This window comes from Mycena indigotica (genome assembly GCF_014461135.1).
Source record: "Mycena indigotica strain 171206Taipei chromosome Unknown Mind.scaff0016, whole genome shotgun sequence".
In the NCBI taxonomy this organism is placed as follows: domain Eukaryota; kingdom Fungi; phylum Basidiomycota; class Agaricomycetes; order Agaricales; family Mycenaceae; genus Mycena; species Mycena indigotica.
Window position 1 is genome coordinate 210,527 of NW_023503015.1, and position 27,875 is coordinate 238,401.

Sequence of the window (27,875 nt, forward strand, 5' to 3'; positions counted from 1 at the left end):
GGGGTTGGCCGGTGGTGCAGTCGGGGCGGGGGCGCGGTGGTCATGCCGGTGGCAGTGGTCTTCTCTTGGACGCGGTTGCTTTTGCCCTTGCCTGGGGTCTCGATTAGCTCGATTAGCAGCAGGCCAGACAGGAAGGGACAGCGGGGGACGTACCGTCTTTGGCGGCCTTGCTCGCCTTGGCGCCCTTCGCGGCCTTGGAGGCAGTCGCCTTGCCCTTCGCGGCCTGCGCTAGTCAGCAACACGCAACGACAAGGAGCACACAGGGGACACACACCTTCAGCAGATGGTGTACACAATGACTCGGACAAGCGCGGGACTGCCGCACAGGCACCGAATGTGCCACGCATCGTTCACACTGCCGCCGGAGCAGCCCTCGCAAATGTCCATGTCAATTAGCATGTAGTAACATAAGAAGACCACATACCTGAGAAACCCAACTCCCTAATGCCTATAGCTTGAAGTTTAGGGAGCGAGAAGCTGGTGCTGTCGGACTGCAGTCGTGGGTGTTACGGGGATGGTCCTTGCAGAGGTATTGAGAAGGCGGGCTGCAGGACCAGTTAGTATGGCAGCGCTGAACCAAACAAACTCACGATAGAGCTCTTCTGGACATCGCTGCATCGAAAGAATGGGGGGGAGAGGAAGAAAAACGCAGTCTGTGACAGTAACTGTGGAGGGATGATGGTCCGTGATGATACAGATCCTGCATCCACCGCCTCGTAAACGGGCTCTTGTCATCAGGCCCAGCTGGACTTAGAGTATTTTTTCACTGCCTGAATTCAGACCAGTGCTGCCTTGTCAGGCCTCAATCCATACCCTTGTATATTGTGGTTATATATGGTCCTATGATCATAGCATGCTGGATGAAACTGATTTTACTGGCAAATTGATTATACTTGATCATGCTTTACACATTCTAGCAAAATTATCTATTTTAGTGCTAATTTGTGCTAATTAGCAATGAATTAGCAAATCTGGTTTTTCCTGATGGAGGTTTTCACAAGGAAACCAGCTCATATAGTTACTTCTATGCAAAAGATGTGGGCTGAGGGCCCAGGGCACCATTGCAAAAGATGTGGGCAAGGCCTTGAGAGTCACTTATGTCACACTTTTTAATTTATTGTTTAATTATTCTAAAGCTTCCTAGAAGGGTATAGGTGATGGGATCAATGTATTCTATATATAAGAACCAATGTGGAACCATTTTTGATCGAGATCACTGAATCTGATGTTTCAGTGATCTGGCATCAATGGAATATTAATAATCATCAATTTCCTTTCCCTGTGTTATTTAATCCCTAGTACTATATAATGAATCAGCGGCCTGAAGAAAAGGTGACTCAGCTGCTCATATATTATGTAATATTAGTCATATCTCTTAAATTGACTCTTTAATTTAAGAAATACATTATGCCTAGGCTGGTGCCCACATCTTTTGCAATGGTGCCCTGGGCCTCAGCCCACATCTTTTCCATAGAAAGGGCTATATAGGGTGAGGAAACTTCGTATCTACCCTACAACCTTACACATCTGTGCCAAGGCTCTGTTTACAGGGGCCTGTTCTTGCACAAGGAGAAGATGATTTTTGGGTTTTGTGACTTTTCTTACTCAACATTATACATTATCTCATCTCTCTCTCTACGACAAGTGGAGTTTGGTTGTTTTTGTGGGCATCCGTAGGTGTAAGATTTAGCCTGGGCTCTAGGAATAGCTAGAATAGTGATAGCCTAAAACTCTAGGAAGACTTTTCCCAGTCAAAAAAAGACTTTAGAAATGGGTTATTAATACATCAAATTAATAGATATGATGCTAAAAATACTATATATATTAATGCTAACTCCTTTTCTTCAGGCTGATGACCCAGTATATAGTGGGGAGGGTGTAAGGGGAGCATGTGATGTGACAGCTGTGACTGATCACGTGACTGGTCCGTGCACAGATAGCCCTGTACTTAAGTAGTTGGCCGTGGGGCTGTTCCCCCGGCTTTGGTATCAACTAGGCATCTGGACCCTCATCCCCTGACAGCATACCAAAGCCTCTATATCGACTCTGGCACTCTTCTAGCCCCAGTTGATCCTCTCTATCTCCTATATTCGTCCTCACCCTACTGTGCTTGCCTGCTCTTCTCCAATGACGACTCCTGGCGTCCCTGTTGACCTGTATTCGTACTGCCTGCTCCTGCAGAGCGAAATTACTCGCCTCACCGACCGTCTAGACCGCCTTGAGTATGGTACGCCTGCTCCACCCCCTGCTCCCCTTCCCCTGGTCCTACGTTCCACGGTGTCTGGGATGGCAGTCGCTGGGTTCTTCCAACAGTCCCGGCCCCTACCCCTGCCGTCATTGCTGCCGCCCACACTTCTATACCACTTGCCGAAACCTTCCCTCCTACTGCGCCTGATACTGTCACGCTTCTCTTTGTACGCTTGTGGTGCCTGACTCGGCTGTCGGGCATATCGTGGGTCGTGGCGGCAAGGGTCTCCACCAAGCTCACGACACTTCCGGTGCTCAGTTGCGCGCGTACTCTGATCGTGCTGCGCCTGGCGAGCGCCGGGTCTCTATCCGGGGAACCGACCAGCAAATCGGTGAAGCGCTTATTGCGCTTGGGAAACGGTTCATGCGCAAGCGTGTCCGTGCGAAGAAGCAACGTCAGCCACCGTCTGCTGAGGGACCTGCCCCCCCTCCTCCTGCCGCGCCTGTGCCTGTACCACGTGCCACGAAGATGGATGTCGACCATGCCCCTCTGCACCGCTCATCCACCGTGATCCACGCCCAGTCTCAGGTGCCCCGCGCCACTACTGCGGTTCGACCTGCCACTCATCCGAGGGCCTCGGCCGCCCGGTGGGCCAGCTGGGCATTCGCGACTGTCTTCCCCCCTCTTCCCGTCTTCCCTACCCCGCCAACCTGCTGCCACCACTACCCAACCTATGCAGGCCGCGGCACCATCTCTTCCTACCCCTCAGCCTTACCCTACTCCCTTCGCACCCTCGGTGGTTATGGCCACTCCGTCGGCGCTGACCAGTGCGTCACCTACCCCGATCGGCTCTCCTATGCAGATCGACGTAGCTCACGCCCGGCCGCGTAACCGGCAGACCGCCCGATGAGGGGGCGTACCTGCGCAGTCATCCCGCCTCATAGGCGACAACCTCTATTTCCCTGGCAATCCCGAATACGAGTTCGCAGAACCCTACACTCCGCCTATCTGTCGAGGCGACGGATCTTGAGGAGGGGTTGGTGTAAGGGGAGCATGTGATGTGACAGCTGTGACTGATCACGTGACTGGTCCGTGCGCAGATAGCCCTGTACTTAAGTAGTTGGCTGTGGGGCTGTTCCCCCAGCTTTGGTATCAACTAGGCATCTGGACCCTCATCCCCTGACAGAGGGCCTGTGTCCAGGATTATCCTAATTGGGACCAAAATGATGTAGCTTGATACAGTGATCAAAACTACTGATGGTCATCAAAAATCGTTCCACATCAATAATATATATCAAGGACTACAATCCCTATCAAAATTAAGGCAATATAAATGTCATAGTAATTACACTGCTAGAACATAGAGACTAGGAATACCTAGATTTCTAGGCTACTACTATTCTAGCTATTCCTAGAGCTTTTTAGACTAAATATTACCACTATCGCTCTTGTGGGTTAGTTTGGTTAGAGAGCTCATTTGCTGTCCGCACTCCGCACTTATCAGCAGAAGCCTGGTTGGAGAGAAGAGCAGGGGCCTCAGTTAGGCTGTTGATTTTGGCCTCGAGTAAGTTCAGCCGAACATCCTGGACAGCATGACGGGTGTGGGGACCACAGAAGTGGAGGAGTGGACAAGTGGCAGGGCCGGTGACAAGGGCAGGACGGACTTGTACTCTGAGCCTGAGTCAGCGCCAAACCTGGCAATCTTGTCTGGTTGATCTTGTAGAGAGTTTCTTTTGCTGGAAGGGTAACCCCGGAGGCCTGAGATCAAGGTTCTCACAGGGGAGGATCCAAAGAGAAGAAACTCTAAGAGTCCACCTGCTAGGTAGCTGACTATATACTGCTTGTCCATAGCTGCCGCTAGTGTTGCCATGGTTTGGTCACGGTCGACTCGGCTCCAAAGTCGACCGAAACCGTCAGTGGCGTACCCCACAGCCGAGCCGAGTCGCTCGGAGCCGATTTGAGTCGGACCAAGCCATCCGAGCCACGGCTTAAAGAATGGCTCAAGTTACAAACAGCCCAAAGATGAAGCAATAGTGCAAAAGAGTAGATACAGCCATAAAACCGATAGAAGTAGACATATCTATTCAATACTATCCCTAGGCGCCACCGTCAGAGTCCGAATGATACTCAGTATCCATTAACACATTCATAAAGTCCGTGAACCTGTTCGCCTCGTTTGGAATGAGCTCCTCGGCAAGTAATGCAGCCTGTATGGCCTTTTTCTCATCCTCCTTTGACGTTCCCGCTGTGAAATTCAGCGCGCGGCCTTTCTTGAGTGAGAACTTGAGCATTTGAAGTGCTTCCATGAGTTCCGGCGCAATTTTGTTTCGACGGCGAGTGTCAGTCTCAGCGGCTGAAGAGAAGACATGTTCGCAGGGGACTGCAGAGCCCTGGATGGGAAGGATGTCGCATGCGATGAGGAAGAGGGATGGGAAACGCAATTGGTTTTCCTACCAATGGTGTTATTACACTGCGGAATCAAAAGGAAATGAACACCTTACCTGCCAGTATTCGACGCTACCAAGAGGAGAGAGGCGCTCGAGAAGATAAGCGTCTACCTCATCCTCTATGCCATGACCATCTGTCGATGGCACGAGATTGTCGAGTCCGAGCAGTCGGTCAGCCCAATTTGATTTGGCAGTAGTCGTCGGTTCCACAGGTGGTAAGTCAGTACGATACTTGCGGGCCTATAAATGGGATAAGTAAGAGAGGTAATGCGTGAGGGAGAAAGGACCTCAGTAAGCAGGAGATCCTTCGCGTCGTTGACGTCGCTCACCGACCGGGAACGCTGCAGCCATTGAAGCTTGATACTAGGGTTTAGAACTGAAAACCGTCAGTAAAAGAATCAATGATACAGACAAGACATACGCATTGCTAGCGTGTATGCCGGTACAGTCGGCACACGCTCGCGATATGAGCCCAGCTTATCCAAGCCCTTGTCGACAATGGAGGCCAGCTCAGAATGATCGAGCTTCTGCGTCTCCAGGGCATTGGTCATGGCCTCGAAGGCGGGAAACGTATATGCGAGAGTCGGCATCTTTTCAGCCGAAAGACGTTGTTGGAATGCATGTGGAATCTGTCTCGGTATTAGAGAGTGAACAAGCAAATGAAGGCGGAAAATGGACATCGAGGATTTGCTTGAACGATTCAAGAGCCTTCCACTCATTGTCCGAGATGTGATGGCTCTCAAAGCCGTATTTGAGGAGAAACTTGTCGATGGCCTTGAGGTCAACATCAGAATCTGGTAGGTCATATGCAAATTGCAGTCATATACATACCGCACGTAGTAGGAGAGCTCATTCAATCATAAGTAATACTGATGACCAACGAGTATCCACATCTCGCAGAAGCTCGAGGACATCAAGCTTAAGGCTTCGAAGGACGTCCGAAAATTGTTGTCAACGCAGAGATGATACACGAATCTACCCCAAGTCAATAAAGTCACAAGTCAATGAAAACCTTTGGGCATACCAGGCGAACCACGCTGCGAATCAATTCGATGATGTCTTGCTCGATATCTTCAAAAGCATTTCCAGCATAGCAGTCGAAATCCATGTCCGAGATGGCAGCGAGGATGGCTTTGCAGGCGAGATTGACTATATGAGGGAAACAACTGTAAAGGAATGAGCAAATACACTCAAGTGAAGAATTGCATTCAGTACCGAATACGCCGTGCTGCCCTATCAAATGGTATCTTGCGAAATAGCATCTCAGTCTCAAGAGCAGCCATAAAGGTGTCGTTGTTAGACGCGTTGTCGAGCGTAACCCAACCAATCTGGGAACAGATTGAGGACATTCCAGAGTACAAGCAAATAGCATTACCTTTGGTGTGATTTGGAGACGGTCCATAACGTACAAGAATGCTGCACACAGATGGTCGCCGTCGTGGTGGCCGGGAACACGAGTGAAGCCAAGGAGGTCGGTGCGTAAGGTAAGCTTGTAGATATAGCCCCCGCCGTTGGCTGCTGGTACACGCTGGCCGTGTAGCCAATGACCAGTGCATGCCATGTATGGCGTCTTCTTCAAATCAGACCACATATCCATCGTTGTTGACAGTTTACCGAGCATGTGCTGCAACGAACAACTGAGAATCATCCCAACTCGATAGGTAAAGACAGACCTTTGACATATCCTGCGTCAAGTTCACGACATGCTCGTCCCAGACCTCAATTATACGCTTGCGAAGCTTTGAACGATGTGGTATGTCGGAGTCCTTGAGCTCGCCACGAAGGAAGAGAATCAGATCGCGAAACTGGTGGTTCTCGATGGACGTTGATCGACTGCGAAAGACTGAGCGGGTGACGATGAAATGCGGGGAAAGATACAAACCTGATCATCAGCAACAACGAAGAAAAGAATATAGTCGACGAGTGCCTCGATGGAGAACGGACGCCGTGGCCGTGCTGGGCTGTCTGGATTCAAACCATTCTCCAGCCTTCCCAGCTTCTCCGCACGATACTGCTTGACAAGACGCTGAATATCCTTGCCTCCAATTTTGATATTCTGGTCATCGCAGGCGGTAATCCATGGACCCAAATGCTCGCAGACAAAGTGATTTCGCATGGTACTAGTCGAGGTCTCCGCGCCAAAGATGTTGACGACGTGTTTTAAGTCAGCTTTATTAAGCTCGCTGGGAGATGATATCAGGAGAAGGGAAAGAATGCCTTTCGAAGCAAGACATACCGACAAATAAGACAATGTCGCTCCTCTTTCCCATTCCGATTCACTCTCTCGATGAAAGCCCCACACATCGCTGGCAGTCTTCCACTTTTTTGTCCGTTTTGGAGCAGCCTGAACAGAGTGTGGTGTTTGCAGAGTTGCATGTGGACGCGAGCGAGGCGTTCCGGGTGGACGACGAGAGGGAGTCGGTACCTGGTTACGAGAACGACTGCGAGTGGGCGAATGTGGGGTGACGGGAGATGGGAGGAAGTTTCCATCTTCGTCTTCAGAGGCATCATCGACCACAAAGTGGATGCCAGTAGTTCGTCGGTGGGATGGGCGAGAGGATTGAGCAGTGGGTGGAGCTGGTGTGCCGTTCTGCAAGAAAACATCGCCTTCGGCTGCCGATATTGCTGTATCAGCATTGAGGAACTAAAAAGTAGCCTGAGCAACGCACGAGAAGGGGGTCTGGGTCCGTGAAAGTCTTCAGTAGTTTCCGGGTCAATGTCAGGCTGACGACGTCGACGACACGATGTTAATGGGTGAGATTGAGGCTCTGGAGGTGGTGTTGGCGTCCTATCGCGTCGGTGAGGTGTGACTCTATCCCTTTGGCCACGCCGAAGAGTGGGAGCTGCTCGACTCGAGTCAGGCAGACGACCAGCTACCAGGCTAGGGCACATACCGGGTGTAGATTGAGTCGCAGCGGCCTGTCGACGAGGAGGCATGTGCGAAAGAGCTGAAAGTAGCAAGAAGTGGGTGAGACTGGTCAGCTTAAAGGACAATTATGAGATACTGATCCTGTCGATGGTGGGAGCACGTACGCATGTATATCGTCCGATGAAACCCTCTTTTGCAATGAGGCTGAGCTTCGTTGGTGAATCTGATTAACTTTGGCGTCGTTACCGCAACGACTGGAGCAGCAAAGGTTTTTTCGACAGAAGCAGTCTGAATTGAGTCAGGCACAGTATTGACGTTGAGGAAAGCATGTATTCGATGAGCGTAGTGCCCAAGAGCATGAGTCAGTTGTAATCTTGCGATTCTGGAGGATGAGAGCGGTTCTTATAATATGTGGGATGGGTGTGACAGAGCTAAGGGAGTCATCGTCGTTGTCGTTGTTACTGTCCTTGTCTTTCGAGTTGCCTGTACGCGGGCATGAGAAAAATCAACGAGCGAGAATTCGACGCGGGCCTACTCACCTTTGCCTGACCCCTGCAGATGAGTCGTCTGCCCAGAGGCTCGTTGTCGAGCGAGAGTGGGAGCAGAAGAAAACGTGAGAACACTGTCACACCAGCGTGACACTGTCGTAACACTTCCGTGGTGGATGACCACACATTGCAAATTCGAGCGAAGTCTGACTCTCCAAGGAGACTGAGCGCAGTGTGCTGACTTTGAGCACCCAGGTCGTATACCAGACTCATGGTTATGTGAATGTCAAGACATTTTCTAGGTGTTAACAGCACTGAGGAGCCATCAATAGCCAGAGACCATCTCGAGCTGTGGCTTAACCGTGGAGGTAGTCAAGTCAAACCGGCTCCAAACCGTTTTGAGCTGTTGCACAATGGTCGGCTCCTGTCGGCTCAAAACCGGCTCGACTCCGCGGCTCAGCCGGAGTCAAGCCAAGCCGTGGCAACACTAGCTGCCGCTGTCAGGCATAGAAGGCCTGGGCGGCGTCGCAGGCAAGGTCCCAGGGTGACCGTCGGGAGGGCTGGTGATTGTGCAGGCAAGATGGAGGGCCAGACTGGAGTCGGAACCAGAATCAGACTGGAATCAGGATTATCTCCGAGGGGGTGAAAGGGAGGTTCCCCTGACAATCCAACTCATTGCAAACTCATTGCTGTCACTGCCCCCTCCCTCCCCCTCAGCGAGGGGCATAGCTGCCACACAACCTCTCCAACAGACTCAGTGCCCAGAACCATGACTGCATCACTGCAATATCAATCAAGCCTTAAGTCGACGGCATCACTAGCAATTTGCTGGCAAGACCCAGGAAAGACCCAATGCCACTTGCCAGTGCCAAGTCAAGCCTGCAGCTTATTGGCCACCTGTAGTCTGCATACAGTGTAACTCAAGACAATAATAAATTTCTATAATATATTCTCAGTCAACTTGCTACTGGTATATAACACTGTATGAAGCAATGAATCACATATCAGCACATCAATCTCAAGATAAGGCACTGTCATATGCACAAATTTTCCTTCTGGATACTGCGCATCTGTGTGATGTTGCTGAAATTTTCACAACTCTCCAGCGCCCAGAGTGGCCTGATTAGAAAATTTCATATCAGATATCACAGTAAAAATGGCATTTGAATTGACTAAAATACTATGGTAAAGAACAGTGTGGTAGTCAGAGGTAGTGGAGGTGCTCCAGTTGAGCTCCAGCCTTTCATTAGAAGTGGCAAGTCCCTTAGTTTCTGCCTGGAATCAAAGGGCATATAGGTGCTAGTATAGCTGAAATTGCAGGCTCAATCTTTACAATAAACAGATGCTCTATTGAAGTGCATAAGCCATAAAAGTAATATACAATGATCAAAAATCCCAATGGCTTTGTAATTCAAAGTCATCAATTTCTATCCCAGCTGTCATGGTATGTCGGACAAAACGTAGTCCCTCCACCCGCAATTGAATACGTGAACTGACAACAGAGCATGTAGCTGAAACAAAACTAGAACAGATTATCAACTTCCTATAGAGAATATGTTTGAATATATCCTTACGAAATTGTAACAAAGCAATTTGTAGGCTTGTAAAAGTCAATCATTGCTCTAGATTCTATAATTCAACTCACATCTCCAAATATTGTCATCATGAGTTCAATAAAGCGAAGTACTATTGATGAAGATGAGTTAGCTGTTTAAATAAGTAATAGCTCCTGATCTTACCAAACAGGCCCTTCAGCATATTAATATAACTCTGTAGAGCAACAATGTTAACTTACTATAAACATCATTGCACCATCCCGCTGGAGGGCAGTTATAACATCTGCTTGCTTCTGATATGGACGGTGAAAGCCATTGATAACAGTCATAATGATGATAAAGAGATCAAAGATAGTCTATCCACTATTTGTCAGTATGGCAAGATATGTATAGGCAGAACACATACAAGTGTTCCTGACATAAATGGTAGGGCTTGAGGTTTATGTGAAAATCTGCACATATGAATGATTGTATTGTACTCTAAGAATGCTATTATAATGTTAAGGCTGGTCCCATGACAAAACTATTAACTTACGTTGAACTTGGTGGACAGAAAGGATGACAAATGCCATGCAAATTGATATGGCAATTATAAATGCAGCTGTGAGAATCCATTTGATCTCTTTTCTTCGATCCCAGAGTGTATACAGTCTAGACATTATGATAACTGCAATATTCAAGTTGACTAAGTATAAATTGTTCATAGATAAAAACAGCAGACATACAATGTGAAATTGTCACAAATATTGCTGAAGACAAGGCAAATAGCCATATGAACACTTCACAGCTGTATTTTGAATCAGGAGACAATATCAGTCTCAGAGGGGACCTACTCCTAGACAAGAAGTTAGTTACTAGTAGTTGCCAACTTAAAGAGTGATGGCTATACAACATACTCTTGTAGTGACAGTTTGACTATTACTATTGCCACCTAACACTGTCTAAGAGTTAGTCTCATGATGTAAATCAAAAAAAAAAAGTTGAACCCACTATATGCCACATAAATCACTATTCCTGCACTCAGATACCTATTGATGAGAAAGCCAACTCTGTTGCTAATCCCTGCCGCATTGTTACACCAGATCATTTCAATCTCATCAAGAAAGGTTAATGCATGGTCATATAGCAGCACTGATGCTGCTACAGCTTGTAAGCTTTGTTAATATGGCAAGTGGTTTTCAGATATAAACCGGATTCACCTGACATATACCGAGTGGCCAAGATTGAATGCATAGTTTGTGCAAGTGCATCTGCATCTGCAGCTGCATTATGGAGCACTGGCAATGCTAATCATATATGAATCAGTAAAGACCTGAAAACTTGCAACCACATACTCTCTGCAAATGATATGGGTTGGGACATGGTGGAGCCTCCGATGCCTACTGGTCCTGATGCTTGGTCCACTACAGACTTGGAATTTATAAGGGTTTGGTGAGAGCTATCTCAGATGGGTAGTTGCGATGATCCAGATTCCGCAGGGACAGTGTGTGATATGTAGGAACTTCTTCGACACTACTAAGCAGTACTGTCAATCAGATACCGATAGCGGGAGAAGCCTAAGGGGCATCAGGCGGGCTGATGATCGTAAATCCGGAAATTCGACGGGCCACGACTCGCACCCTCCCGTACCCTGAATGCACCCTCCCGTGGCATGGCGGCGGCGGTGGCGCCAGTACCATCTGAAGTTTCTGCCCTTGATGAGTCGGATCGTCACTGGTGACTGGCCTGAGGCTACCAGTAGTACTGCTGGATCCGAGTCACAACTTGGATGGTCTAATTAATATAAGTAACAAATACCAGTGTTCAAAGTGACTCACAGCAACTTAAAACTAAGAGGCCTTCAAGTTCATTCAACTTGATTGCGGCTTGCCTCACTGGCAGTCTAACTGCCAGTGTCGTTTGCCCCGTTTTCCCACTGGCAAGCTAATACATTCGATATCGGGAATAACGCTGGCACGGACATTCAGAAATCCAAAGCACCTGGCAAACTCCTGGAATCCGCTATCGTGATCAACGCGGGTTGGCACCACTGGCAGGGAATCTATCTCTGTTCCCTACGCTGGCAGGGCCACACTGGCAGTCTGGCACCCGGCCCGCCACTCTAAGTTTAACATTCATCATCTGCTCCAACCAGAATGACCTCGCGGCGACTCAGCCTGAGACAAATCTCGACAAACAATAAATGAGTTAGTAGTAGCTATAGACCCCGTGCCCTGAGAGCGACCGTCGGACGTAGGCCCGATATATTAGTACTTCAAGTTGTTGCACAACGAGACACTAACCTGACGTTGCTGCTTGAAGCTCGTCCTATCGTCTGCCCTCGTTTCCTTATCGTAGTTATCCGTGTCGAGGAAAGCGATCAAAGAAGCGCTAGTGACACTGGCAGTGATAATGATGATGACACTCAGGCTGGCACGCCATCATTGTACCACCACGAGACTCAGCCCAAAACCTGCACTCACTGGCAGCTATTGGTCGCCGCACAACAATGAGCGGGAGAAGCCACCTCTTTCCTGTGGAAATCGTGTTCCTGCTTTTGGCATTCCAGTCCTGCGCCTGTCACTTAATATGTGGCACGGTGCAGTCTCAGACAGTCAGTGCTAGTCTGCAAGGCCTCACTTCCTTCAGCCATCTCCTTCATAACCTTACGCTCGTGTACCAAGCGACTTCTAGCTTGAAGCAATTCGACATAGGACATGGAGAAACACACCCAAGACGAAACCTACCTCGTCCCCCAAACCACTGCTGGTGCCACTGGCAAACGGGACTTGCGTTTTTGGGGCGTTATTGCCGCCATAATGGTCTCAGCATTCACGTCTGCTCTTGACTTGGTACATGGGTTCGCTACATATCATGCATGGACTAAAAACTCCCTCCTAGACCTCCGTGTCGACAGCTCTTCCTGTGATCACCCGCGAGCTCCATGGGACTCAGTTCGTATGGGTAGGATCTGCATATGCCCTTTCTTCGACTGCGTTCCTTCCAATGAGTGGCGGCGTCGCTGAGGTACCCGGTCTTTTCGTCTCCGAAGAGCTGCTGAATGTCGATAGGTCTTTGGACGACGCATTGTTATGATTGCGGCTCTCTTCTTCTTTGCGCTTGGTAGCGTCCTGTGCGGCGCCGCCCCCAGTATGAACTTTCTCATTGTCGGAAGAAGTGAGCTACTCGTCTTCATTCCAATAGATAGTTTTTCATCCTGTCTCCCAACAGCGATTCAGGGTCTCGGAGCTGGGGGCCTAACCTCTTTGACCCAAATTGTCCTTTCTGACCTTGTCTCGCTCAAGGATCGTGGGCTTTTCAGTGGTTTACTGGGTCTGTACGTGCTGGGCAAATGGTGCTCTATCGAGATTACTCACAACCATTAGCGCATGGGCCATAGCCTCCTTCATTGGGCCGGTCATTGGCGGGGTCCTAGCTGATCATGGTGCATGGCGCTGGCTCTTTTGTTTGTCTGGTTCTCCTCCAATCAGTCAACGGGATATTGACCGTCGATCAGATCTCAATATATTCACGTCCGTCTTCGCTGCGGTCTTGGTTTTCCTGTTCCTTCGCCTGCGGACCCCAACGGGAACGGTGAAAGAAAAGCTGATGCGTATTGATTGGATGTTCGTTTTACCATTGTGTTCTGTCGCATTGGCAAAGCTCAACTGTCTCCAGCGGCAATCTGCTGGTAATCTCAGCCTCCAGTGCAGTCATCATCGCCCTCACTTGGGGCGGAATCCAATACCCTTGGTCATCTCCGCGAGTCCTCACTCCATTGATCCTTGGCACAATTGGCTTGATTGGCTTCTTCGTTTATGAAGCCAATGTTGCGGTGAACCCCATCGTGCGCACAATTTCTCCTGGTTGTGATTTGAGACAATATTTATGTCTCTCAAGGTGCCATTTTCCCTCATGTCAACGCTCACTGGCTTAAGCGGGTGGGTCCTTTCCTCTTACACAGTATGTTTCCAAAAAAACCACCAGATATCTTCAAACCTTTGTGGCTTCGATTGTGATGATAGCAACGATTTGTGAGCTGATATATCCAACTCTCGACCGCTGATTGATTTTTGCCCATTCCAGACTATCTCCCAGTCTATTTCCAGGCTTGCCATGGCTCGTCTCCCACTGCTTCCGGTGTCGACACATTTGGCCTTGGTTTCGTTATTGCGCCGAGCAACATCGTCGCTGGCATCACTATTGCACGCACAAAACATTATCGTCCTCAACTCTGGCTATCCTGGATTATTGTCATGATCGCTGCTGGGCTCCTGAGTACACTCCACGCGGAGAGCAGTCGCGCGAGGACCATCGGATATGAGGTCTTCATCGGTGTCGGGATCGGTATTCTGACAACGGGCACCTACTTCCCCGTTCTCGCACCGCTGCCCGTCTCGGAGAACGCACACGCCTTGGCCTTTTTTATTTTCACCCGCGCATTTGGCCAGGTTTGGGGTGTCACCATCGGTGCCGCGGTCCTCCAAAACTACCTCGGGCGTCACCTTCCTGCTGCATTTGATGGCGCATTCCCGCAGGGCACCGAGATCGCGTATGCAGCCATACCACTCATCAAAACGCTCCCCCCGGATCTGGCTCAAGCTACGAGGGAAGCATTTGCCAGTGCTTTGAGCGTTGTTTGGCTGGTGATGATTGGAATTGCCGGCCTGGGCCTTCTGACGAGCCTATTGATGAAGCATCTCACGCTCCACGGGGAGACCAATGAAAAATGGGGTGTGGACGACAAAAACAACTCTCCCATTAGCCCTACTGCTGACTCGGAGAGCGGAGATGTCGAGTTGATATCGTCGGATAAGCATTAGACACACAGCCAGCTGGTATATTTGAATTCGACCATGTACAGTAGTTGATATGTTTTGCAATGGTAATAAGTGAAGCTTGGAATATCACGAAGGACCAGGAAACTTGTACCGCCGCCTCCATCGGCGCCCATCCCGATCCACCAACCAAAGCTTCTGCTTGCTCTCCAACATCTCCGCCCACCAGATCGCGGAGTTCCCTGCGATCAAGCGCTGTATCCGCGGCCATTGGTGCTGCACTAGCACCACCTCCTGGAATTCTGGCAGAAGGCGCTTGGTCTCTGAAGAGGTAATGAGGCTTTCGAAAGCGGAGTAATGGCGCGGTAGACTGCAGAGCAAGAGGGGGCAATATGAGTAAGCACAGCTCCAACTGAGATAGATACAAAAACGTACACAATGCGAGGCTGCCAATTAACAGTCAGTTTCAAGAATGACGGATGCGGTGTCCGCGGAAGGAGGTTCGCGAGAGAGTAGGTGTCCACACCCTATCAATTAAGTCTAGTCGGAAACAGATGAAACGGTGGAAGGTTTATTCACAGGCGATGAAATAGCGAGCCTCGTCAACCTGGGACACAGCTCAAGCACAGGTGTCGAAAGCGCCTCGAAACTCCATCCGTCCATGGCGAGGTCGATGAGAGTGGGGCCATGGGCGGCCAAAAACAAGCTGTACTTCACGGGTCGGTATTCTGTGCGGAACGTGGTAAGTTTGGGGATGCTGTCCGTCTTCTAAGTCAAAACAAAAAGCAAAGAAAAAGGATAATCGCACGGATTGTGGGCAAGCGCATCTAAGAACGTCTGGTCTGCAGCAATCAGCTCCAGCTCGTTCACTTTCGGCAGAATAGTCAATTCAGTATCGGGGCGTGCTATGTCAAACACAACCACACAATTCCACACGAGCCTGGTCAGCTCTATGAGTGAGGATAGCAATGCCACATTCCTGGGCTCCTTGACTCCGGAACCATCCACGTTGACATCGCTCAGCTGCAATGTGCTCCCAAATTTTCTTGCTAGTTGACAAAACATGTCCCAAGAAAGAGCAGTTGCATAGACGTTGTCAGTGGTAAGCGTTTGGGGTCCAATGACAGACTGGTATTCTGCTTCAGCTCGTTCAAGGTGCTGAAGGAGAGAAACTTCCAGATCTCGTTGCACATTAGCCCAGCGGAGATGTATGTGGCGGAAAAGATACGGAAGAGCGAGTTGCTGCATTAGTGCTTAATAAGTGAACCTTGCGAAGGAAGAAACAAAAACATACATAGAAGGATTTCGAAACGAAACGAAGTTTCAGCCGACTTGAATGATTCCTAACATGTCCGAGAGCACTCTCCTGCGTTGTGAAGTAGAGCACACGCGACCAGATTGCATTTTGCTCTTCCCTGGATGCTGCAAGCAGGGGTTCAATGTTGACCGTGGCCCAGTCAACATGGAGGCTCCTTGAAAGCAACGTTAGGTCGTTCTGCTCCAAACCATTGCTCACTTACTTTTGCTGCAAAGGGAACCTAACCACTCGCCGCAAAGCTTGATCCTTTTCGACCCAATCGCGCCAGTTGGCGCCGACGTCGTATCGCATGTGTATTGACTCGAGAGGACAGGCTGAAGCAAGTAGCTTATACGTTGCGGCGAGCGTGTGGATGTGCGATAAGTGGAGTGACCTGAGCCGTCCCGCTGCAATGATTGGGCGCGAAATTTTATGCTCGTGGTCGAGGTAGTTGTAGTACAGTGTCGTCTTGAATGCACCAAAGGAATAGGGTCTGTCAGCAACAGAAAGAAACGGCGGATGGATGACATACAAGGTTTGTCCACCCCGGAATAGCGTCCTCGACCCCATTTGCCAGCCTCGTCACCATCTTCGTCCGCCCGCTCTTTGACACCCCTCCTCTGTGGTGCAAAACAAGTGTCGAAGGGTTAACGAGCTTCAGCGCTCGACACGTCGGGTCAACGGTATCCGGTGACCATACATCAAGGCACAGACTCAGGTGGGTCAGCGTTGGCGCCGCCGCGATGAGAATATGCCTGAGCGCGGTACAGTAGCCGCTCTCGACGCGCAATTTCTTCACCCATCTAGCCGCCTCGGGATTCGCAGCGAGTGTCCGTGCAAGCGCCTTGACTTGGTCTCTCGAGCGGAGGATGACGACGTTATAGAGCAAAGGCCGACCCACGTGGAGCCATGACTTGCTCACGCGGAGGTACTCGGCGGACGATTGGTCAAGGTAGGGGTAGCGTTCGGGGTAGCCACCAGTGTACGTAAAAACACTGGCGGGGACGTGAAGTACTGGGGAGAGGATCTCTGCAATAAGCTCATAAGGCAGAGAGGGGGTGGACGACATCGAAGAACGAAGCGACTGAGGTGGGATAGAATCATGACGGCGCGTGACGGCGCATCAAAATCAGTGATGTCGGGGTACTGAACAGTGAAATACTTACCAAGTTTGCGGCGAGCAACACTTGCCGCGCTTGGCAAACAAGTTTCTTTTCCGCTCAACGACAATGTTAGGGTCTACAAATTTTAACATGGCCACAGCAACTGGGTTATACAATCATCTCTGCCTCTAGTACTGGCGTACAAGTATGTTCGTTGCGACTACAAGGTCACCCCGGAGAAGTCCGACTCGGAGGCGAAATCACCGGCAGTCCTGCAACAATTAACATCGATCGCTAGAAACTGTATCGATCAACGAACGTAGCCGGTGCGCCGTTATCATTTCTACGAGCTTCGTGGCTGCCTTCCGCGTTGGGGATGGGTGAGCGGTCTCGGTATCCGTCGTTGAAGCCTCGCGATAATCCTGAGGCGATAACTTGGCGATCTTTCTGGTCACGGAAACCCGGATAGAAGAGTTGGGAGAAAAGTAGGCTTCCGCTGCTGTACGAAATGCCGCGGGGAAGTCGACTGCTGGACTCGAATTGGATTGGTCCATAAAAGTCTCTTCAACGCAAATGCAGATTGCTGACAAAGCATCAAGAAATAAGATACAGGGCGGAAATCATCATTCACCTGCAATTATCTCGGCTCGTTTGGCATGCGCACGGAGATCCTGTCGTGCGCCGTGTCAAAACGAGGAAGAGGGGAGGAAGCGGACCCACCGGGAAGGGATTCAGATCTGAGAGTGTGGAGGCGCATTTGCGGATATTTTTGACCTGATTCTGAGTTATTCCATGGACAGCGGCCCAATTACAACGAACCAGCTGGGTAAAGTTGAGACATCAGTGCATTCAATTAGTTGTCAGCGGGACGCACCAAGCTATCCTGCTGAAAGCATCGATTGGGTGAATATATTGGAAGACCACGATACATACTGGCTGTACAGGTTCTCGTTGGCGGTCGATTGGTTCCTATCGGAAATTAATGATGGAGTGTTTTCTAGAGTAAAGATTGCCCACATGCTTGACTGGTCATTCGCTAGTCATATCAATGGGAAGACTACGCACATACTATCGATTACCATTTTCCCACAAATTCTGAGCGCAAGCGTCACGAAACTCACCTTCTGTTCGGTTGGAAGTCAGCGCAACTTACACTGCGATGAGAGACTCACCTCATCCTGTGGCGACATGTCAAGTCAATGAGCGACGTCAGATGCACCGAAATACTGACCCTCTGATAGTATGATCAGTTTGAGTTAACGGCTCATCATCCAAGATATATTACCCAGACATGAGGAAAATGCGGCAAAATGGTGGAAGGTAGCGCTGCAAAATGGATTACCAGGGTTTTACAACTTGAATCAATAGCTCATACTTGTGAGATTTTGACTAACTTCTGAGTCGAGACAACTGCAACTTCGATTAACAGCCCGGGACAAAAACTTGTGCTTGATGGGTGCTTACTCTCGAATGGCTGCGGCGATACAAGAGTCTAAGTTCTTTTGTTGAACAGCTAGAATGATCGGCTTGAGTGCGTCGCCCGCTAACATTTCTTGCGTTATTTGCAGAAGTTCGTCACAGGTCGTTTGTTCATCGAGGAGGTCTGGCGGGGTCGTAAGTGACAGGATATCGACGAGTGAGAAAGACATGTCACCGATACGAACAAAGTGGCGCGGAGGATGTCGCATTGCCTGTAATGGCTGTATATACCTTGACTGGAGAAGCTCCGCAGCTCTGCCGAGTAGCTTTTCTTTCGATTCTACTCGTTCAGCTTGGAATGTTTTGCGCAGCTCTCCATATGCCCTTGCTACGAGGCCAAGGTACTTGGTGAAAACGATAATGATCGGGACTGTCGAATAGATCAAGCCTTTGTTCTTCCTACGGATGAACTTGAACCAACCATCCCCAGCGATCCCTTCGTTGAAAACGTATTGATCACTTCGTGCCACGGACACATTAGTATCGGTTCGTATACAGTACCTGGAATAAGCTCAAGTAACCGCTTAGCGCAATTTTCATGATGCTAGTTACCAGATTGCGTGAAGTCTCTGGGAGAGAGCGTTCGTTTGCGCCCGCCGATCAACAAATGCTTTCATCGACCAGAGATCGGGGTCACTTGTCGTATCAGACCCAGGAGAGTCGTGGTAGACATATCTTTGATCAGGTGGTTGTATTTCTCGTTCGATATCATTCTCTCCTGACTGTACCAACATCAGTATGCGTCCAGGGCACTCGCAACGCAGACTATTACCTGTATTGGGATAAGTTCAAAACTGTCGACTAACAACGAGCGTAGCAGAACTCACCTGGTATGAAGACCCACAAACTTTGCGAAGCAATGCAGTTTTGTCTGCGCCGACTCGACCCGTCACGAGGATTCGCAATATTGGAGTCGAGGTCTCCGTTTCTGAGGAAGATTAGAGATAGCGCGAAGCTTTTTAATCTTAACTACTAAATCACCGTTCATAAAGGAGAATCACTATGTCTTGTTTAGTCCGTCGTTCTCTGAAGTTGATGAGCGCGGGGGGCAAAGAGCATCGACGTGGGAAATCATTGACAAGCTTATCCAAATCGGGTAGTAATAGGTAATCGATATCAAGTCATCAAATGCTCACGTGGGTCAATCCACCAAAGTACCTCAACAAAAATTAAACAGGTGGTAACATATAAACGAGCTTCAAGTTGGATATGCGAGAGTGGATGTACCCATTCAACTTTGTCAAGCTTGAGTCGATACTTACTTCAACCTATCTATCACTGCATTTGTATATGTTACGTAACCGGATACAATAAGCGTCGTGATGCCCTCGTGTTGCACCTACACGGCGCACCCACTCAAGCTCGCTTCTCTCTCTCTCTTTAACATGACTCCACATCCAGGAGAGCCCGAAAGTAGCCGCAGCGGCGTTGATCTTCAGGTGTTATATCCGCAGTAAGTCGATTGACACTGTCCGCGGCGGCGTCCTTGCATTCAAGTAGCTGACGCGTAAACGTGCACACAGCTTGCATATTCTTGTCGTCGGTGCGGTGTGTACCAGTGCTCCTAGCCTCCGTGCTGCTGATTTTTACTCTCCGGAACAGAATGAATCTGGCAAATCATCTCTCATTAAACATTCGCTGGGCGTGGACTCTGAGGTACTTTCCAGTATCTCTGTCGCTCCGAGTCGGATCACAATTTAATACCTAGCCGGCGGTTTTTGCTATGCCAGAAGTTGCAGGCTGGTCACAAGCATCTGGAATAAGTACTACGCACCAGCCGCGATTCATTTTCCATGAAATATCCTATGATCCAAAGGCTGCTTTAGGAGATCCGACGAACTTGAGTAATATACAAGCCATAATCAACACAATCCTGGAAGAGCAACCTCTAGAAAGCCATATCCATGCTATTTGGTACGTTGGACAACTCTTTGGGCAGGCTCACGCTGGAGATTTAAATTTATCGGGTCTTAATACCAGGTTTTGCACGCAGGTACCATATGGCAATGATCTCGGCCCTGGGTTGCTTCCTTTGGAACTGGGGTTCCTAAACCACTGGCAGCAAAAAAGTCAGTCATTCCGTTCGAGCATATATATAGGCGACGAATCTTACGCGTTGTTTCTTTCAAGTTCAAATCCCAGTCATGACAATATTCACTCAATTCGATCTTGCGGTAGATAGCGCACAGGCACTTGAAGTGCTTCGCATGTCGAATAATGTTTCCGACAATGCCAGTGCTAACAACTCGTCTCATCAACAAGCAGAAGACATGTATCATGAAAGCTGTGTAGAAGTTCTCAAACGATCGAACCCGAATATTCCATACCTACGGGTGGAAGGTCAATGCAACCGCGTCAAAAGGAGCACACACTGATTATCCGCCGCGTCTAGGGCTCAACACCCAAGAACCGCTATCACCACAATCCCAAAGTGACCTAGATTCGTGGCTCCAGTTGACGCATCAGCTTGCGGAAGGCTACATCGAAAAGATGAGGCGAAAATCGTTGCAAGAACGACTTGCAAGCGTCCCCGCCCAGCTGGAAACCTCCATGCAGTGAGTGGTTCCGCGGAAGCCTTGAGCCAAGCTGACGATCCTGGCAGAACGGGAATGAATGGTCCGTCAGCTTTGAACCGTGTAACGCAAATGAACAAGTATCGCACAGTGTACTACAGCGCATTGCTTAGCATCATTCTCTGGAATAGATTGGACACAATACTCGCCAAATCCCATCGGCGGTTGACACGGGGATGGAACCTAGATGACCCTCATGTAGTGAGTATATTAAATGGGACCAAGACATGCGGCTGACCAGTTTCAGAAGCGTGACTCGCCGACATTTGTCTCAGAGGTTCGCCAAATCGCTGGTGCACCTTCAACAGACCATTCGGAGAGCAAAGCTCCAGGGTCGTGAGTGATATACTCAAGAGCGGTATAATGCGGACTTACTTGGCAATAGCGGAGGATTTGAGAGATACCAGCTTGTGTTCAGTCTCGTCTGTGGCGTTTACGTCTCGGCGAGGTATGGCCTCATCGCTGTTGGTGTTGCTGCCGCTCTCTGGATCATTCGTGTCTTCTTTCAGCTAAGAAAGCACCTGTAAGTATTCATCTGAGAATAGCCCGCAACCTAACCCTTGAGTAGTCCAGAGACAGCTCGCCACTTTCTCGAATACACAATCCACTTGACCCTACTCTTGGATCGAATTTTCCTTCATTCAATGAACCCGAGTACGGGCCGACCACATCCGTTGACTGACGCGGATATCCGGCAGGTATTGGACGAATATCAGGCTTCCGAAGCAGCGGCACAAGTCCGCTCCGAAGTCCAATTGTTCGTTGACGATGCCACCGAGTCGATATGGAAAACCATCCGAGGGTTGCGAAAGGGGAGGGCCCGCGAATTGGTGCGGGAAATGGTCGAGAGGTGGAAGATGCGTTCAGAGAGTACGCCCATGCGATTGGAAGTAGCCAGGGTGTAATCTTCTTGCTTTGTTTCTCGCTCAGTCTGAGTGGATGACGAGCCTCGAAGCAAGTTGTAGGACAAGCACCCCAAGGTCACGGTGTGGAGCTTCCTGACGATGTCCTCAGTTGGTTGCGGAATTGTACCAGCACAAGGAAAATTCGAAGACTCGGAAATAAAGTGAGCATCTGAATCACGAAGAAATGATTCCTCCGCGACCTACCAGTGTCTCGATTGAGCTGCCCATCGTCTACCTCAGTTTATACCATTCCAAGTCTAAAACGGAGACCGCAAAGCAGGAGTATTGGCTCTGGCTGTCGTATTATCCACTTCCGCGGCAGGAATGCCGAACTTGAAAGTGACCGTGACAGTCGTTTGAACTCGTTTCATAAGTTTAGGCCTCGTCTGTAGGGCGACAAACGGGGTTGCCTTCTCGCGCAGACCAAGCGACAAGAAAGCGAGACATCGATAAACCGCGCAAAGTAGAGTCAAAGTCAAGGTGGAAGTTGAGAACAACTTGATGTTGTTGAACGTCACGAGTAATCTTTTCTGCTTCCTCCTCTCATGTGCATCCCCATTATCTGTTCATCCCACTCGCCTCATCTGACACTCTTTTTTCATAGTTGGCCGCCCCGACAAACTCAAACCCGCGCCAGGCGACGACTCCGTTCGCGTTTGCCCAAATTGCTACAACGGTAGTGTCTCCTGCCGCCAAAGCCAGCCGATAGGACTCCAGCGACCGTGCATGCCGCCAAGTCGACGACATCATTCGAGCTTTTTTGGATTCCGTTGATACCGTCCTCAAGTGAGCGATAGTACTTGACCTGCAACTGGCGCTCGTTGCATGTCGCAGGGTGCGTGTTCTTTGTTGCTATTGTGCCAACCTGACGATCTTGAATAGTTAATATGAACCCCCTCTTGCTGCCTCTGGCTCGAGCCTGCCACCTGGAACTACCAGCCGGCTTCCATCTATGTCCGCACCTGGTCTCGCTGCTTCACCCAACAGTTCTCAGCCACAAACCAAGGGCAAATAAGCGTCCCTCACAAATGGAGGCTGACCACGAATACTGGCCCTACTTCGGAATCACAATCACAATCACAAACACCCCAACCGCAATCCACCAATACAGCTCCAGATTGGAGCGTAACTTCAGCTAGCTATCGGACTTCAGGTCTCGCCCTGCACTTACGAGCTAGCCGCCTTACCCACCACCTTATATGCCCCCTTCTTATACTGCTATGATAATGCTATTCCGCGCAACCGCTCTCAATCCTCCAGGAAAAAACACCGAACATCTCATAGAACCCACCAGAAACCATGTTTGCATTTTTCGCGTGCGCCAACTACCATCTCCCCATTTCACCAACAGCTCGCTACGATGTTCCGAGCCTCGCTACGATACTCCAAACCTTGCCGCTGTATAAGCACATTCATCACCATCGAGCGTAAAGTCCGGATTCCTGCCCACCGGCAAAAACACACCACTCTAATTTTGCCCCAACAAACCTCTCTCGTCTTTCTTGGTTCTCCAGCTACCTTTGGATGAAGGCATTCTCAATATTCGGTGCAAAAAACCAGTCCTACCATCGCTCCCCCACATTGCATACTACGGCACTCTTGGATGACGAAGATCAATTCACCAAGACTGCCACCTCCTCCCTCAATCAAAATGTACGGTTGGTCATGCTGGATTGACCTGCTCGTCGACGACTGGTCAGGTTATCTGCGAATAAGTCAAGACACCTCGCAAGACCAACGCTCTTCGCATCACACGCTCCAAGTCTGCTTCTGCTCAATTCCTACCTCAAAGCCATATCTCCTTTATCCACACGCTCGGTAACGCCGCCTTCATTGTATCGTCTGGTAGTTCTGCGTCTCACTACGCAGGACATTGGCCCACTACACAGTTACCTTAAATACGATAGTTGCGACGCTTTTATTTTCCTTCCTTATTTACGTTTTCACTACTTTCCTCGACAAATTGTCTGCTACTGCGTTCTCAACCAACCACCTTTCCTCTTCATCCACAAGCCTCTGTATCTTCACTACCGCTACCCATCTTTCACCCATCGACATCAGACCTTGATGAATTCAAGTTGCTACATTCTGTACACAAGACCCGAACTATGTACGCTACAGAGTACGACTACACATATACAAATACTAAGATACTATAATGCCGCTTTACAACTCGTCCCCACAATAATATGCACAAAACACACAGATCCAAACGCAAGAATCAAAACGCCCTCATCCGCCCAACACCCCCACCGGCATTATGCCCGGTTCCATGTCTCCCCGCTGTCACTGAAGGCCGCTCGCGATTGAAGACATGGCTGTTGTTTCGAAGATTGGCAGCAAAGTATCGCTGCTGCTGCTGCTGCTGTTGCCCTGTCGTATTCGCTGAAGTTTTCTTGTTCACATTTGCCTTCTTCAGCTCAGCGGGCGCTTCTACGGCTTTCGTCTGTGCAGCTATATTCGCGTTTTCATCGACGGCCGATCGCCCCACGAAGACAGACCCTGGCGCCGTGCTTGCCCGATTGTGAGCCGAGTCGAATCCATCGAGATGTTGTTGGCTTTGAGTCGACCCATGCGAGGCGCTTAGATTGACACCAGCAGCCCCATGCATACTCACAGGTCGGACGCGAGATTGTGGAGCCGCAAACGCAGGGTCAAGGGTACCAGAAGAACGAGTTCGCGGGTGGAATGGAGCCGCAGCCTTGTTTAACTGCGATGGAGCTGGCGGCTGGAGACCCCTAGCACCCGGTGCCACAAACGCGGACCTCGATTGCGCGCCTCCAGAGTTGGAATTCACATTGGCCACTCTCTGACCAAGCGACACCGGAACTCCACCACTTGTTGCCGAAACTGTCCGACGCAAGCCAGGAGTGGGCTGCGAAGAGGGAACCTGCCAACTGGCCCGTCTGCTCATATCCAAGTGTTGTAGTTGGGCTGGCGAAGGCGTTCCCGCATGTGCATAAGGTGCATAAAGTGGGTCATATCCCCCCAGACCACCGACGTCCAGTCCGACACTCATCCGATTAGGATTGCTTGCTCTTGGACCCATTCCCATCCCGATCGCGGCTGCAGCTAGTTGCTGGACTTGGTATGGGTGCATTTGTAGGAGTTGGAGTTGTAATTGCATCTGTAAAGCTGCTTGAGCCTGAATTTCGAAAGCCGCTTGGAACGGCTGTGGTTGTGGTTGTGGCGGAAAACGAATGTGTGATTGTTGGGGAAGAACATGATTGTGAACGGTCTGCTGTTGATTTTGCTGCTGGCCATGACTAGAAAGAGGTCGTGGATTGCCCGAAGGTGGAGGAATATGACGCATGGGCGGTGGTTGCGCCGAGGCCACAGTCGCATGTGTCGATTGCGGATTGACTGCAACTTGGGCCATCTTGGCCACTTTTGGGGCAGCAGTGGCTTTGCTAGTAATCGGAATCGTAGGTTTAGCGATCTTCACAGGCGATGTCGGAAGCTTGGGATAAACCAAAAATTCGCTGGGCTGTTTCGTTTGCGCTGGCTCCTGAACAAACAAGACTTCTTCACTCGTACTTCCATTGATTCCAGAACCAACGCTTGCGCTGCCGCTTGTTGTGCCCCAGCCACTAGAACTGGTATCGCTACCAGTGGATTTGGACTGGGTTAATGCGACAGCAAATTCTTTCCCCCGATAACTGAGCAAAGTTGCCCCGGCTATACTCAAGCGGTCGGCGGAGACGTCTCCATTGCCATCGCGAGAAGCTGCTTCGACACGCTACAGCCTGATTAAAGACGAAAAGAAACCGTAGAAGGCGAAGACATACTCGGAGCTCCCGTTGGTCTAAAGTATCCGCAATGCGTAAAAGTATCTTGCTTTCCGAACCGTCCCATCCGCGTACTGTTTGACCATTTAAAAAATCAATGACAGCTTCTGCAGCCTGGCGAGTTTGCATGCTATTAAGGAATAAGTCATCGATGAAGACAAAGACTGAAGCATTGGCACATACCGCATAAATGCAATCATGGTTTGAGAATTGGGGATCTTGCTTTTCATGAAACGACTGCTCATTATAACATGGGGATGTGCCAAGGTCAGGAGAGTCTGGTAGAGATGAGAAAGGAAGTAATGGACATATGACGACGCACTTGTTTATCCACACTCAGCGGAAGTCTTGAATTGAATCTGGTCAGAAATCGAGGACGTGCATAAAATATCGACGTACCCCTCAATGTACACATTCGTGCTCTTCTTGTCTTCCATCCGCGCCATTCGTTCACGGAAACTCAAAACAGGACTAGTTTGACCCATGTTTCCGGCAGAAGAAGATGAAGATGATGAAATGGAGGTCGGCAATGAGCTGCTGCTGCTCGAAGAATCCATCGGTAATGGGCTTTGTATCTTGGAAAGACGCGGAAAGAGGTTGCTGCGACGAAGAGTTGTGATACATTTTTCGGCAGCGCTCATTGACTTGAAACTAACGGGGCGTAAGTCGAGAAAACACGGTTAGAACGAGACCTACAGAACAAATCCATAGCCTGTTTGGACTGGTCCGCCACGCGTGAAAGTCCGTACACTAATGACCTCGCCGAAGTTGGCGACGATGGCGAGGAGCTGGTCTTCGGTGAAGCGAGGCGGTAGACCATTAATATAGACATTGGGTGCCTGTTCATCGCTATCCATCTCTTCGCTCGAATCGCGATTAGGACCGCGTGGAGGTGGACGTTTCAGTTTGTCGTCAGAACTTGCGCTCGAGTCGGATTCAGCTCCAAGCCCGCTTCCTAAATCTCGCCAGTCAACCTTTGGTCAGATTTATACGGAGAGACGAACCAGAAGATGAAGAGAACACTATCAAGTCTTGGACTTCGTGCGGGCCGCTCTCGCCAGCTCCCACATCCTTTTCAGAAGACACGCCAGGTTTCGCGGGACTGTTTAAAGCCGAATGATAGGTGGATATGGACATGGAAGACGCAGACGAAGTCGAATCAGGGAGAAGGAGATATTCGGCTATGGCGCTGACACTGTCGATTGTAGGGAGTGGGTTTGCCATAGATGTGCTCATCCAGGAAGAGGGAAAAGGTTGGGCGTGATGAGAAGGCGGTGTTTCGTGGTATGGGGAATCGCGGGACGAACGAAGCTATTGTCGGACGAAAACGAGAAGAACAAGATGCAAATGAGAGACAAGAAAAGGCGCGATGTCATTGTCACTTGTGACGACTTTGTCTTGGTCGCGTCGGTCACGACGCGACTGCTCGCTGGCGCTGCAGCTTCGGTTTGCAATCCGGGACAGTTGTTCGACCTGGGTCTAAATCATTTTCAAGAATATGGTTTAGTTGCTTTGACTAACCCCTGATGGTGCGGCCAGACTCGTGTGCGGTTGAAACCCAGGAGTCGCAGTTGCTTCCTCACTGGCAGCCGAAATACAGAACTTGAGTGCTACAGGCCTATTGATTTTCTAGGTTGGCTACCTGGGACACTGCCAGGACTGGAAAAGAAGGCATTATGGGCATCGTCGACTTTGCGAGGCGAATGAACGTGGACTAGTATCTTGCTTGGTCGAAGAGTACAGCAGCAGCTTGTGGGTGACGAATAGTGAGTTCAGCCTCATCATTGAAGCAGAAGAGAAAATTGTCTTCGTTTCCAAGCAACAACAAACACATCAACACTGCATCTCTGACATGAACCTGGACTACGACAACGATTCGCCCTCCCGTCGGGTTTTCAGCTGTTTTCAGTCTTGTCTTGGTTCTTGTCTCCTGTGGTTCCGGGTGGACTGATTATTCGGGCGCACCAAGGGCGCCCTCAGCATCTGCGATCAAGCAAGTGTTGCGGGGATCCATGGCAAATCGTGAGCCGATCATACGAGAATGTGAAGTTCTGATGGTGTATTGTAGAAGATGCTTTCCGCACTGCTAAATTGTGATTCAGACAACTATCTCAGAGGACACTGGCGGTGGCCTTGAGTAACAATGCTGCTTATCCAACACCACTGTACACCAAATGTTGAAGACTCAACCTCTTTGTCCCTCCTTCAAGTTCTTACTCCTTCAAAGGACGCTCTCGGCATCGCGTCAATCAATCACCCGACGGCGATTTCCGTTGATTGAATCAGCCTCATGACGAATTTGGGACAAATTCACGACGACGCAGCAAGCGGAACGGGGAGATGAACACCGCTTGCTGAATCCGACGCCTCGCTTCTCTTCCTCCACCGACTACCTATTTTTCGTGCCCGCTGCAGCTGTGGGCGG

The 27,875-nt window shown here is 49.8% G+C and overlaps 4 protein-coding genes across 4 annotated transcripts; 1 reads left to right on the top strand and 3 right to left on the bottom strand.

Moving 5' to 3' along the window:
• Positions 1 to 4,960: 4,960 nt before the first annotated feature.
• On the bottom strand, positions 4,961 to 5,315 carry MIND_01344900 (HAT family dimerization domain-containing protein; the record flags this gene model as incomplete). The annotated part of the gene is made up of 2 exons (XM_037369890.1): positions 4,961 to 4,998; positions 5,057 to 5,315. The coding sequence occupies 2 exons, from the start codon at positions 5,313 to 5,315 to the stop codon at positions 4,961 to 4,963; spliced, it is 297 nt and encodes a 98-aa protein (XP_037213446.1).
• A 6,929-nt stretch (positions 5,316 to 12,244) lies between these two features.
• On the top strand, positions 12,245 to 14,350 carry MIND_01345000 (MFS general substrate transporter; the record flags this gene model as incomplete). The annotated part of the gene is made up of 10 exons (XM_037369891.1): positions 12,245 to 12,379; positions 12,429 to 12,554; positions 12,599 to 12,704; positions 12,759 to 12,864; positions 12,914 to 12,993; positions 13,045 to 13,153; positions 13,206 to 13,374; positions 13,428 to 13,468; positions 13,515 to 13,561; positions 13,614 to 14,350. 10 exons carry the CDS (start codon positions 12,245 to 12,247, stop codon positions 14,348 to 14,350), a joined length of 1,656 nt encoding a protein of 551 aa, XP_037213447.1.
• Positions 14,351 to 16,933: 2,583 nt separating this feature from the next.
• MIND_01345200 (uncharacterized protein) lies at positions 16,934 to 19,172 on the bottom strand (the record flags this gene model as incomplete). The annotated part of the gene is made up of 16 exons (XM_037369892.1): positions 16,934 to 16,977; positions 17,025 to 17,288; positions 17,337 to 17,376; positions 17,426 to 17,527; positions 17,580 to 17,591; positions 17,639 to 17,674; positions 17,878 to 17,883; positions 17,925 to 17,939; positions 17,991 to 18,031; positions 18,081 to 18,115; positions 18,170 to 18,554; positions 18,606 to 18,685; positions 18,737 to 18,906; positions 18,951 to 18,956; positions 19,012 to 19,112; positions 19,166 to 19,172. The coding sequence occupies 16 exons, from the start codon at positions 19,170 to 19,172 to the stop codon at positions 16,934 to 16,936; spliced, it is 1,344 nt and encodes a 447-aa protein (XP_037213448.1).
• A 4,711-nt stretch (positions 19,173 to 23,883) lies between these two features.
• MIND_01345400 (RRM domain-containing protein) lies at positions 23,884 to 26,686 on the bottom strand (the record flags this gene model as incomplete). Its single annotated transcript, XM_037369893.1, has 7 exons — positions 23,884 to 25,401; positions 25,451 to 25,580; positions 25,634 to 25,728; positions 25,773 to 25,797; positions 25,850 to 26,101; positions 26,147 to 26,405; positions 26,455 to 26,686. The coding sequence occupies 7 exons, from the start codon at positions 26,684 to 26,686 to the stop codon at positions 23,884 to 23,886; spliced, it is 2,511 nt and encodes an 836-aa protein (XP_037213449.1).
• Between the last annotated feature and the right edge of the window lie 1,189 nt (positions 26,687 to 27,875).